This window comes from Heteronotia binoei, chromosome 14 (assembly GCF_032191835.1).
Source record: "Heteronotia binoei isolate CCM8104 ecotype False Entrance Well chromosome 14, APGP_CSIRO_Hbin_v1, whole genome shotgun sequence".
Taxonomy (NCBI): domain Eukaryota; kingdom Metazoa; phylum Chordata; class Lepidosauria; order Squamata; family Gekkonidae; genus Heteronotia; species Heteronotia binoei.
In genome coordinates, this window is record NC_083236.1 from 15,862,202 (window position 1) to 15,876,257 (window position 14,056).

The 14,056-nt window shown below is 41.4% G+C and overlaps 1 protein-coding gene across 14 annotated transcripts in view; it reads left to right on the forward strand.

Annotated features, from left to right (window-relative positions):
* LOC132582157 (protocadherin beta-16-like) overlaps positions 1–14,056 on the forward strand; it is a 214,724-nt gene that overhangs the window by 153,338 nt on the left and 47,330 nt on the right. Inside the window, exon 1 of one of the 14 annotated variants that reach the window (XM_060253641.1) lies at positions 8,687–11,219. The exons of the other annotated variants lie outside the window; for them this stretch is intronic. Coding sequence (XP_060109624.1) covers positions 8,805–11,219 — 2,415 coding nt within the window. The 5' untranslated portion in view covers positions 8,687–8,804. Of the gene's footprint in view, positions 1–8,686; positions 11,220–14,056 lie in introns of those variants that run through there. 14 annotated transcript variants of the gene reach the window in all.

Here is a 14,056-nt window from a genome sequence, read left to right on the forward strand (position 1 = left end):
AATGTGCTGAAGGATTTGAAACTGGGACCAGGGGAGCTCTCTGCTCGCAGAGCCCAGCTGGTTTCCAAAAGCAATAATCAGTATTTCCAGCTGGATACCCATTCTGGGAATCTCTTTGTAAATGAAAAGATAGACAGAGAAGCTTTGTGTGGTGAAACAAAGCCTTGCTTACTGCTGTCTGAAATTGTACTCCAGAAGCCCCTAACAATCTACAGCATTGAGGCAGAGATAGAAGATATAAATGACAACTCTCCAGCATTTTCTCAAACTGAACTTGACCTATCTATTCCTGAGAATGTTCCCACAAATACTCGGTTCCCCCTGGAATCTGCCCAAGATGCAGACTTGGGCAAAAACAGTATTCAGAACTACACCCTCAGTCCCAATGAAAATTTTCGCTTGGAAATACAAATTGGCAAGGGTGGAGAGAAAAATGTGGACCTTGTTCTGGATAAACCACTAGACAGGGAGAAAGAAGCTCAATTTGGGCTGACTCTCACAGCTGTTGATGGAGGGGTGCCCCAGAGAAAAGGCACAGTGCTTCTAAATATTAATGTTTTGGACACCAATGACAATTTCCCTGAGTTTACACAAACTGAATATATAGTAGGTTTAAAGGAAAATAGTCCTCAAAATACTGTGGTATTGAAAGTGGAAGCCAGAGATTTAGATTTTGGTTCAAATGCAGAGATCACCTACTTATTTCATCAGGTGCCTGAGAAAATAAAGCATTTATTCCATTTGCATGAAACTACAGGGGAAATCACTGTTTTGGGACCAATTGACTATGAAAAAGAAACCAGCTATTATATGAAGATCAAGGCAACAGATGGAGGGGGTCGTTCAGGACATTGCAAGGTCCTGGTAGAAATTGAGGATGAGAATGACAATGCACCAGAGATATCAGTCATATCTGTCATCAGCCCTTTGGCAGAGGATTCTCCCCTAGATACATTGGTTGTGCTCTTCAGCGTCACAGACCGAGACTCTGGAGACAATGGGAGGACCTCCTGCTCTATAGGGACAGAGTCACCATTTCTGTTAAAAAAAACAATGAACAATTATTATCAACTGGTGTCCCAAAGTCCACTAGATAGAGAGAAAGTCTCTGAGTATAACATCACCATCACAGCTACTGATTGGGGCTCTCCCAGGCTCACTTTGAAAAGGACAATTAGGGTTGTGATCTCAGACATCAATGACAACTCTCCAGTCTTTGAGAAGGCCAAGTATGAAATGCAAGTGTGGGAGAACAATATTCCGGGCCTGCTGATGGGTTCAGTCCATGCTGTTGATCTGGACGTGGAGCAGAATGCCAAGGTGGGCTATTCTCTAGTGCCTGGAAATGCCAGTGGTGCTCCTGCAGCCTCTTATGTTTCCATCAACTCAGAGACTGGGAATCTTTATCTTCTGAGATCTCTGGATTATGAGCAGATCAAGGAATTCCAAGTGACAGTGAGGGCTTCAGATGGGGGTTCTCCTCCACTGAGCTCAGAAATTGTTGTTCGAGTTGTTATCCTGGATGAAAACGATAATGCTCCCTTCTTCCTCTACCCACTTCAGAACAGCACCTCCCCCTGCAATGAGCTGGTTCCCAAGTCAGTGGAGGCTGGTTACCTGGTTGCCAAGGTGGTGGCTGTGGATGGGGATTCAGGTCAGAACTCATGGCTGTCTTATGAATTGTTGAAGGCCACAGACCCTGGTCTTTTCAGCATAGGAGCCCAGAATGGGGAAGTGAAGACCAGGAGACCACTAACAGAGCGAGATACAAACAAGCAGAGACTGATTATCCTGGTGAGAGACAACGGCCACCCTCCCCAGACCAGCACAGCAACCCTGAATATACTTCCTGTGGATGGCTTTTCTGATCCTTATCTGAATATTGCAAGTGTCAGTCACGAAGCCAATGAAGAAGATGGCTCCTTGACTATGTACCTGGTGATCTGCCTGGCTGCAGTGTCTTTTGTGTTCCTGATTTGCATCATTGTGTTTGTTGTCATCAAAATATACAAGAAAGAGTCTAGTTTTATCACTGCCCTTCCTCAGTTCCCACCTGCCTTGCCTGAGATCCCAGAAACTGGTATGGATTCTCAGAGTGGATCACTTTCCCGGACTTACCACTATGATGTTTGTCTAACTGGTGGATCTCTAAGCAGCGATTTCAGATTCCTTAGGCCTCTCATTCCTGTTTTTTCTATGGGGGACCCAAATGTCTCTGAGAATCACAGGATTTCTTCTATCTCTCAAGAGGCTCCTGAGCAGGTAGAAGGCCAGAAACAAAGAGACCAGGTAAGCATATAGTTGGGTTTTTTTCTCAATTGTCCCACATGGTACAAAAATTTCAACTGGGTAACGTGACCTCATAATTTTTTTTTTTATAAACTCTCAAGTTATTTTTTTAATTTAATAATTTCTGCTTCTCTCTGTTAATTCAGTGCATTTCTCCTAATTGGAGACATCCATCAAGACTAAATAAGTGCCATTTGAGAACAGTGTGTGTATTTGTATTGATTTCATGACATTCAGCTGTACGTCTCCATCTCCTTGAGGATTGTCCCTTTACTAGTCCAGTTGTTTTCCTTGGTAGGCTTTACTCTTTGCTGTCAGATCGTTCTGTGTCTAGGACCCATGAAAGGTTTTTTCATTGAGCCAACCATCCTTTTTAAGCTGGTTCATCCTTCTATTTTGTTGGTCCCCTGCACCTCTTTCCATTGGACCTCTTCTGCCAGAGTTCATTTCCCCAAGCCCATTGCTGAATGCTGGGATTCTTTCTTCAGCACTTTTGCCTCCTGGCCATTAGCTTTCTGACTCTCTGGATTTTATTACCCTTAAGCTTGTTCTTGACTTTTTGAGCAAATTACAGGCTCTGCATGTATGCCAGTATGTCACACGATAAAGCTAGGGTTAGTCTGATACTTGCATCTAATAATACTTGGAGTGTTATTTCCATATTTAATTAGCAGAGCAGAAAGAAGTCAAAATGGCTTTAATACTACATGTTGAGGAAAAAGTTTTCGACCACATTGAATGGAGATTTTTGTTCAAGAGCCCTGAGACATTTAGTATTAAAGGTTAAATTCTAGCATATTCTAATAGTTGTATATAGTTAAACTCACGCAATTCTTTGGGCAAAAAAAAAATCTCCTCTGGTAATGCTTGACTGAGGCACATGTCAAGTTTGTCCATTGTCAGCTATTTTATTTACTCTTTATATTGAACCCTTAGCTGAAGTAACTAGAAGTAAATCAGGAATTACTGGAATAAATCTGGCTGGACAAATAAGCTTCTAGGCAGATGACACATTCATAAAATCACAAACTCACAGAGTTGGAAGGGGCCATACAAGCTGTCTAGTGTGACCCCTTGCTCAATGCACTAATTCTGAGAAATCAATTGAACAAATTTTGATATGCACAGTGGGCTATAGCACACTTTGGGGGTATAAAATTAACAAACATAACAAATATAAAATGGATTTAATTGAATTGAATTTAGTTTTATATATATAAACATTTCAGGTGCATTGGAGCCTGGCTTTGCTCTAACTCAAAATAATTATTATCAGATTCTATGGCATCAGGTAAAGTTGAATCTGGCTTGTGTTAAATTTGACTTTGTTCAGTAGGATTACTGCGGTAATATGTTTGTAGTCTTATTTTAAAATAATCCTGTTTTTTAATCTAAAATAACTTTGCAAGATTGGCGAAGGGAAATTATGAAATGTGTCTGGATAAATAGAAAGCCTTTAGTAGTATTAGAAATTCTACAAAGGGAAAAGAAGACTTCAGTGATTATGAGCAACGATGATAATGTCCTTCAGTTTCATCAGTCTCTGTATAAAGTGAAACTATTGGAAAACAGCTAGGCAAGTACATGTACAAGAGTGAAAGCAGCTGAGAGGGATTTTGGTTTCTTTGGGGACATAATTTATTGCTTCAGCCAGGTGCCAGAAAATGTATCCAGATCTTTCATGTTAACAAAACATAATGGGGAATAATTGTAGGAATAATTGATTATGCAGACAGTAGGAATTATGCAATAAAATCAAAGCCACCAATGAGGGGGGGCGCTTTGCTTACTGCAAAATCATTGTGGAGGTTGAGGACAGATATGACAATTCCCCAGAGGGGAGTGTAACATTCATCACCAGTCCTTTACCAGAAGATTCTCCTCAAGATACTGTTGTGGCTCTCTTCAGTGTCAGTAATCAAGATAGATCAAGAACTTCCTGCACTACTGAGGCAAACCAGCACTTCATGTTAAAAACCTCAGGGAATAACTATTACCAACTGAACAAAATTTGAGTCCATTGGCACCTTTAAGACCAACAAAGTATTATTAAAGGTATGGACTTTTGTGTTAACACACACTTTTTCAGATATATTGAAATGGAAGTTACCAGTCCATACATATAGGTAGAGGATGAGCTGTAAATTAGCATACAACATAATGAAGAAATTTAACAGATGCAATGACCAAACAGGAATAACAGGCTTAGTGTATATGTTCACCATTTGTTTTGATTTAATTCCAGGGGAAAACATAGTGAAGCAAATAAATATATCAAAATTGGAGATTGATGTGTAAATGTACCCTTCTCGTGGAATGTTGAGAATAATTAACTGAGACCCTGTTGGTATGCTCCATCCATCTCCCCTTTTTTTGAGCAGGAACACACAGGAACGCAGTTCCAGCTGGCTTGGCATCAGAGGGTGTGGCCTAATATTCAAATGAGTTCCTGCTGGGTTTTTTTTTTTTAAGCCCTGGAGGTAACTAACAGTACTCTTTTCTTTAAGGTGAGGTGATTGGTTGTAAAGTGTTATGTTGCATCTGTTAAACATCTTCATTATATTGTATGCTAATTTGCTGCTCACCCTCTACCTATATATGGACAGGTAACTTCCGTTTCAATGTATCTGAAGACATATGCTTATACCTTGAATAAAACATTGTTGATCTTAAAGATGTCACTGAACTGAAATTTTGTTCTGTTGATTCAGATCAACATGGCTACCCACCTGAATCTATTATCAGCTGGTGAACCAGCAACACCTCAACCAAGAAATTGTCTTAGAATGTAATATCACCATCACAGCCACAGATTGGGGTTCACTGCAGCAAGCACAGTTAATGTGGAGATCTCAGATGTCAATGACAACATGCTAGTATTTGAAAAGACAGTTCATTAAATGCAGTTACAAAGAAATAATATTCCAGGTCTGTTCATAGGTTTGGTCCAAACCAGGGACCTGGACTTGGAACAAAATGCCGAAGTGACCGATTCTCTTTTGCCTGGGAAGGTCAGCGATAAGCTTGTGTCCTCTTATGTCTCCATCAACTCTGAAACTGAGAATCTGTGTGCCATCTGATCTCTGGACTATGAGCAGGTGAAAGATTTCCTGGTAAATGTAAGGGCTGTAGATAGCAGTTCTCTTCTGCTGAGCTCCAAAGTTATTGTCTGAGTTCTTTTCATAGATGAAAATGATAAAGCCCCATTCACCCTGTGCCCTCTTCAGAATGCACTTCTGCATCCAATGATTGGTTTACAGAGGGATTGAGGCTGGCTACCTAATTACCAAGGCAGTGGCAGTGAACAGAGATTCTGGTCAGAACTCTTGTTTTTCCTCAGAAATGGGTCTATTCAGCATGGGGGCCTAGAATGCAGAAGTGAAAACCATGAGACCAATTAACAAATGAGCCACATTCAACCAGAAACTTATCATAAGAGTCAGAGACAAGAGTCAATGTTTACAGTCCAACTCCACAACTCACAGCATTCTGCTAGTGGATGCCATTTCTGACCCTCATATGAAAATGGTGGATATTCCAAAGGATGCATTGGTGGAGGAAGACCGTATCCTGACCATGTTTCGGTGTCATCTCATTCATTTTTCTGGTCTCTGTGATGGAGTTTATTCTCATCAAGATTCAGAAAAGGAGAAAGTTCATCGTGACCTCTTCCTTGAATTTCACAGTTGGACTGAATTTTCAGGAGACCTGTGGAGATTCTGGTTCTGGATTCCTTTCCCACATTTACTACTATGAGGTATGCTTAGCTGGTGGATCTCTAAACAGCATGTTCAGATTTCTCAGGCCTCTCTGTCCTGGCCTTTCTCTGGTTCCCGCTGAAAATTAGAGGGATTCAAGGATTTCCAGTCACCATGCAGAAGATCAGCATAGAAGTCAGATAAGAAGAACTGATTTTACAAAAAATTAGTAATATTTGAATTTCACAAATATTCATAGCAATAACAGTTCATGGTAACCTAGTCGCTAACGCCCGTGAATCAATGGAACTGAAGCAAATGTATTCATTATTGCTCCCAAATCTCTCTCCCGTCTTTGTTTGGTTTTGTTTCTGCTTTTGCGCAGCTGGAAAATATCGGTATTTCTCAATACTCCTGAATTTCAATATGGCATTAAGATATGGGATTTTTCAGGAATCCTGAATCTTTCTGGCTTCATCAAAGCCTACAGTGTTCATTATGGTTAGTGATCTCCATAGGATATAAGGGGGAATATATGTGGGGGTATAGCTGCTGGTGCCCCTCATCTTAAGAATCCCCAAGTTTAAAAAAGATTGGACCAGGGGGTACAATTCTACGGACCCCCAAAGAAGGTGCCCCATCCTCCATTGTTTCCAATAAAAGAAGAAAACATGTAAAGGGTTCGTGATCCTTTTAGAAGAAGAAGAAGATATTGGATTTATATCCCGCCCTCCACTCCGAAGAGTCTCAGAGCGGCTCACAATCTCCTTTACCTTCCTCCCCCACAACAGACACCCTGTGAGGTAGATGAAGATATTGGATTTATATCCCGCCCTCCACTCCGAAGAGTCTCAGAGCGGCTCACAATCTCCTTTACCTTCCTCCCCCACAACAGACACCCTGTGAGGTAGATGAAGATATTGGATTTATATCCCGCCCTCCACTCCGAAGAGTCTCAGAGCGGCTCACAATCTCCTTTCCCTTCCTCCCCCACAACAGACACCCTGTGAGGTGGGTGGGGCTGGAGAGGGCTCTCACAGCAGCTGCCCTTTCAAGGACAACCTCTGCCAGAGCTATGGCTGACCCAAGGCCATGCTAGCAAGTGCAAGTGGAGGAGTGGGGAATCAAACCCGGTTCTCCCAGATAAGAGTCCGCACACTTAACCACTACACCAAACCAGCTCTTTTAATTACCTTCTCCAAGCTACTAGTTCACCCTGAAGGCACATAAAAGGACTATGAGCCCTTTAAGTGTCCTCTAACTGCAGCTATCTGGTGTTCCCTGATAACCCCAAATATTGTTTGGATTTTTTTTGTGATTGGCTATATTTGACAGCTGAAACAATCCTGGAGTGTATATTCAGTTGAATAATATTTAGTTGGCTTGGGTATATCCAGATGCACTCCCCTAATCCCCTGTGCACCATCTCACTGAACAAACACATACAATAAGATATATCAATTAATCTTAAATACATAACTATAACTGCAATTTTTTCGCAGTGACCAGAATACCTCTAAGCATGAAATATTTTCTCTTCACATCACTGTTGATCCTTAAGCAGTCCTGGACTCTATGAAGGGAGGGGAAGGGCTTGCAAGTCAGACGTATGGCACAAAGGCATATGCAAGCTTTCAAGTTCTCCAGTATGCTTTATTAACTGGATAGCTAAAAGAACAGAGCCTGCAGAGAAAGGTTGAAGGGCTGTTGGACCACTCTGCCCCTGTCAGCTCTGGGAGACTCCCATTTTAGCCGTCTTCCAGTGACAGCTGTTTCAAGATGGGAACCATCAGCCTGCCAGTAACACCACTGGGCAGTAGGCTTGCCCTCCTTCCTGAAATATGTGGTGGGTGCCACACTGAGGAATGGTGCTCAGAAGCTCAAGTGGCATGTCAAAGAGAGACATTTGGCTCCCAAACCATTAAGTATCTCTGATTTAAACAAAACACACATTGTTTATGCAGTTGCTCTCAAACTGAGGGTTGGGACCATATTGTCTGACTGGTCAGTTGCAATGCCAGAAAGGAGGTGAAGGGAAAAGGTGAGCTAGAAGAGGAGGCTATAAAAGCGGATGAAATTTCTTGCCGTTCCTTGGCTTCCTATTAAGTGGGGATGTACTCTGCTCTGTGTTCCTTTGTCTTTCCAGCACTCAAGCCAAGGCAGTAGGAGCCGCTTCATATGATGTGTTTTTAAATGTACTAATGATTTGATGTGTGTAAACGAGAGCATTGGACTCAGTGATCAAGAGAGTGTGATGGGCTGCAGCTCTGTTCAAGTGAGTGTGTATTTTGTACACATAAATTGCAAAATGGTTGAGGGATCATTATGCTCACTATTGCTATTTATGAATAAACCATAAAAATAAAATAACTTGTTCAATAGTAACCTAGATGAGATTTTTACATTTTGTGTGCATAGGGGAGGGGGAGTAGCAGGGAATGACTTTGCATATGGATTCCAAAAGGCTAAGATAGCACTCAGTCTGCTCCAAAACGATTTGAGAACTCTAAACAGACTTGCAATTTTCATGGTTTTCTTCTAGCAAGACCACAAGATGGCAGTATTAGCAAACGGATGAGTTACAAAAGGAATTTCAGGCATTTCATCTGTAGCAGCACGAGAAGAAACCTAACAGGCAGGCACACTGAATGCAGAGGGAAGGAAAGTGCTGGATGGACGGGAAGATTCAAGGACAAAAAGCAATGAACACACCTGATCAGAATTAATCATTTCAGAAGGATAAAATATCTCTGGATAGTAACCATCTTCATTCTGCTTTGTGAACCATAAATATTTGACTTGGGAGAGGCTGGCACCATGGATGACAGCTTCAGGATGAGAAAAGGTCTGTATCTTTTGTTCTTACTCTCTCTGTCTGGAGTGGTGTGTGTCTCAATTCGCTATTCATTGCCTGAAGAGAAGAAAAGTGGGTCTCTGGTGGCTAATGTGCTGAAGGATTTGAAACTGGGACCAGGGGAGCTCTCTGTCCGCAGAACCCAGCTGGTTTCCAAAAGCAATCAGCAATATTTCCAGCTGGATACCCATTCTGGGAATCTGTTTGTGAATGAAAAAATAGACCGGGAAGCTTTGTGTGGTGAGATGGACTCTTGTTTACTTTTATCTGAAATTGTGCTCCAAAACCCCTTAACAATCTACAGCATTGAGATAGATATAGAAGATATAAATGACAACTCTCCAGCATTCTCTCAAACTGCACTTGACCTATCTATTCCTGAGAATGTTCCCACAAATACTCGATTCCCTTTGGAATCTGCCCAAGATAAAGACTTGGGCAAAAACAGTATTCAGAACTACACTCTCAGTCCCAATGAAAATTTTCGCTTGGAAATTCAAAGTGGCAGGAATAGAAAGAAGCACATGGACCTTGTTCTGGACAAACCACTAGACAGGGAGAAAGAGGCTCAGTTTGGATTGACTCTCACAGCTGTTGATGGAGGGGTGCCCCAGAGAACAGGAACAGTTCAAATAAATATTAATGTGCTGGACATCAATGACAACTTCCCACAGTTTACACAAACTGAATATATAGTGGGATTGAAGGAAAATAGCCCTCAAGATACTCTGGTCTTGAAAGTGGAAGCTAGAGATTTGGATCTGGGTTCAAACGCAGAGATCACCTACACATTCCATCAGGTGCCTGAGGAAATAAGCAGTTTGTTCCACTTGCATCAAAGTACAGGGAAAATCACTGTTTTGGGTCCAACCGACTATGAAAAAGAAACCAGCTACTATATGAACATCAAAGCAACAGATGGGGGAGGTCTTTCAGGCCACTGCAAGGTTGTGGTGGAAATTGAAGATGAGAACGACAGTGCACCTGAGATCTCTGTCATATCCATCACCAGCCCTTTGGCAGAGGATTCTCCCCTAGATACGTTGGTCATGCTCTTCAGTGTCACCGACCAAGACTCTGGAGACAATGGGAAGACCTCCTGCTCTGTTGAGATACAGTCACCATTTCTGTTAAAAAAAACAATGAACAATTATTATCAACTGGTGATCCAAAGTCCACTAGACAGAGAAAAAGTCTCTGAGTATAACATCACAATTACAGCTACTGATCATGGTTTTCCCAGGCTTACTTCAAGAAGAACCGCTAGGGTTGAGATCTCAGACATCAATGACAACTCTCCAATGTTTGAGAAGTCGAAGTATGAAATGCAAGTGTGGGAAAACAATATTCCAGGCCTGCTGATTGGTTCGGTCCATGCTGTTGATCTGGATGTGGAGAAGAATTCCAAGGTGACCTATTCTCTTGTGCTTGGAAATGCCAGTGGTGATCCTGTGGTCTCTTATGTTTCCATCAACTCAGAGACTGGGAATCTTTATCTTCTGAGATCTCTGGATTATGAGCAGACCAAGGAATTCCAAGTGACAGTGAGGGCTTCAGATGGGGGTTCTCCTCCACTGAGCTCAGAAGTTGTTGTTCGAGTTGTTATCCTGGATGAAAACGATAATGCTCCTTTCTTCCTCTACCCACTTCAGAACAGCACCTCCCCCTGCAATGAGCTAGTTCCCAAGTCAGTGGAGGCCGGTTACCTGGTTGCCAAGGTGGTGGCTGTGGATGGGGACTCGGGTCAGAACTCCTGGCTGTCCTTTGAATTGCTGAAGGCCACAGATCCTGGCCTTTTCAGCATAGGAGCCCAGAATGGGGAACTGAAAACTAGGAGACCACTGACAGAGCGAGATACAAACAAGCAGAGACTGATTATCCTGGTGAGAGACAACGGCCACCCTCCCCAGAGCAGCACAGCAACCCTGAATATACTTCCTGTGGATGGCTTTTCAGATCCTTATCTGAATATTGCAAGTGTCAGTCAGGAAGCCAGTGAAGAAGATGGCTCCTTGACTATGTACTTGGTGATCTGCTTGGCTGCAGTATCCTTTGTGTTCTTGATTTGCATAATTTTGTTTTTTGTCATCAAAATATACAAGAAAGAATCTAGTTTTATCACTGCCCTTCCTCAGTTCCCACCTGCCTTGCCTGAGATCCCAGAAAGTGGTGTTGATTCTCAGAGTGGATCACTTTCCCGGGCTTACCACTATGATGTTTGTCTAACCGGTGGATCATTAAGCAGTGATTTCAGATTCCTTAGGCCTCTCATTCCTGTTTTTTCTATGGGGGATCCAAATGTCTCTGAGAATCACAGGATTTCTTCTGTCTCTCAAGAGACTCCTGAGCAGGCAGAGGGCCAGAAACAAAAAGACCAGGTAAGGAAATAGTTGGGGGGGGGGTTCTTAATTGTCCCACGTGGTACAGAAATGTCAACTGGGTTGCATGACCTCAGAATTTATTTTTGGTCAACTCTCAAGTCACATTTTTTTAATTTATTTTTGCTTCTCTCTGTTAATTCAATGTATTTCTCCTTATTGTAGACATCCATCAAGACTAAATAAGTGCCATTTGAGAACAGTGTGTGTATTTATTTTAATTTCATGACATTCAGCTGTATTTCTCCATCTTCTTTAGAATTGTCCCTTTACTAGTCCAGTTGTTTTCCCTAGTAGGCTGTACTCTTTGCTGTCAGGTCGTTTTTGGTCTAGAACCCATGAGAGGTTTTTCCTTTGAGCCAAACATCCTTTTGAAGCTGGCTCATCCTTCTATTTTATTGGTCCTTTACCCCCTTTTCCACTGAACCTCTTCTTCCATAGATCAATTACTAAAACCCATTTTCCCAAGTCCATTGCTGAATGCTGAAATTCTTTCTTCCGCACTTCTGCCTCCTTGCCATTAACTTTCTGACTTGCTGGACCCTTAAGCCTGACTCCTGACTTTATGAGCATATTACAGCTTCTCTCTGTATGCCAGTATGCCACATAATAAAGCTAGGAAGTATTAATTATATATTTGCATTTTCATACTCCCATTTCTATGTGGATTAGAACACAGGAATTGTAAAATGTGAGTATATTATCCACACATTTCCTGTGCTTATATTTGCCTCATATTGTATTAAGATGACTGCAAACAAACACCTTTAAGGCTTATTTTTGCTTATTTCCCATTTCCCATTATTTTCCCATTTCCTTGGGAGCCCTAGCACTGCCTGCCCTGATTCCTGCACCCATCAAGGTGTACAAACATTGGAGTAACAGACTTAGGGAACCTTGAATGGGGCGGTCTTTTAGGACGTGGGAACAGAGAGTGACACATTGCCAAGAATTTCTGCTTCGTGTGAAAGTGAGAGAAGGAAAGTTCTTTTTGTTTAATGGTTTTAAAATGTGATTTCCCATATTTTAATCTGTTAGCAGCCTTGGTGGACCAGTGAGTGTGGAAAGGTGGAGTACTAATTTTGTAAAACAAATAAATAGTCTCACTGACAGGGGGATCACTCCTACCCTCCAGTCCCTGCTGCCACCCAGTGCAGCACTAGGAGAAATTGTGGGGTCAAAGGTGAAATTGCCATGATGCCATGCATTGTACTGCCCTGCCCCCCAAGGTTCCAGAGACTGAAGCCCCCCGGCTGGCAACCCAACCAATTGTGCTTAATAGTCTGGGGCTATTGGGGGTGGAAGTGCCTGAGTCAATGGTCTTCCACTCCAAAATATGACTCTGATGTCCCCACAGGGTAATAAGTGGTGGGTCAAACAGAGAGGCAAAGTTTGGGAAAGAATTAGAACAGGAACTGATGTAAAACTGGACTTCCAACTCTCAGGTCTGCCTATCAGACTTCCTAATCCAGAAAAAGTCTAATTGCCAGGGATAAACGATAGGTAAGCCTCTCTTTTTAAGTAAAACAACCTATTGATATATTAAATTTTTAACAACATAAAAGGCCAGCCCTCTATGGCCCCCTTTTAAGACCCACATTAAAGGGTCCTTGCCCTGTATGTGGTGCCCTTTGTGGCTCACCAGAGGCACATCTACTGGCCATTCAATAATAATTATAGAGTCCTTCAGGGGCAGAAGTAACAGCAGAATGGATCCAAATGCTTCCCATAGCTCTAGCATCTTATCTTGCAGGTTTTCTTTCCTACTCCAAAGAGGAAGATGCAAATCTCAGTGGTACGCTTTCACAACTTAGGCACAGAGACCACAATTCATAGTAGCAGGACATGTCTAAATGTTAACCATTACAAAAAAAAATTTAAAAACAATCTGGATTGGATGGTATTATGGTAGAATGTTATAAAGTAATGATAGTGATGTAATGTTAGCTCTTATATTAAAACTTTTAATTATTCCTTGAGAAACGGTAATATTCCGGCTACTTTGAACCAGACAAGGGAAAATTGCATGCATAGGGAAGGTAAGGACTTCATATAAACCAGTATCTCTGCTAAATGTAAATTACCAAAATCTTTACATCGTTTCCAGCAGATAGATTGGTGGGTATATATACTGCGACCACACTAGATTCAAGATGGGTATATATTTAGCAGATATCATTCGGAGAGTTATTTCTATATTGAATTATGTGGAGCAGAAAGAGCTGAAAATGACTTTAATGCTACTTGATAAAGCAAAAGCTTTTGACAGCATTGAATGGAGTTTGTTCAAAAACCTTGAAGCATTTAATATTAAAGGGAAATTCCTGCATGTTATAAAAGTTGTATATAGTCAACTTTATGAATGTCTTCAGGTAAACATTATATTGTCAGCTCTGATAATGTTTAACTAAGGCACATGTCAGAGTTGTCCATTGTTGGCTATTTTATTTGCTATTAATACTGAACCATTAGTTGAATTAATTAGAAGTAAATCAGGAATTACTGGAATCAATTTCGCTGGACAAGAATGTACAGTAAGCATCTAACCAGATGACATATTGTCACTAATCATGGGAAATCAACTGTACAAACTCTGACATGGATAGAGGAATATAGCACACTTTGGGTTATAAAATTAATAATTACAAAACACATTTAATTGAATATACTGAAGATATGCTAAAAGAGATTTCAACTACATTGGAGTTGAATTGATCTCCAACTGTTGAGAAATACCTTGGTGTTTGCGTAGCTCTAGCACAAAATAATTATTATTATCAGATAGTATGACATCAAATAAAGTTGGATGTAGCTCAATGGATCATATTTACTTCATT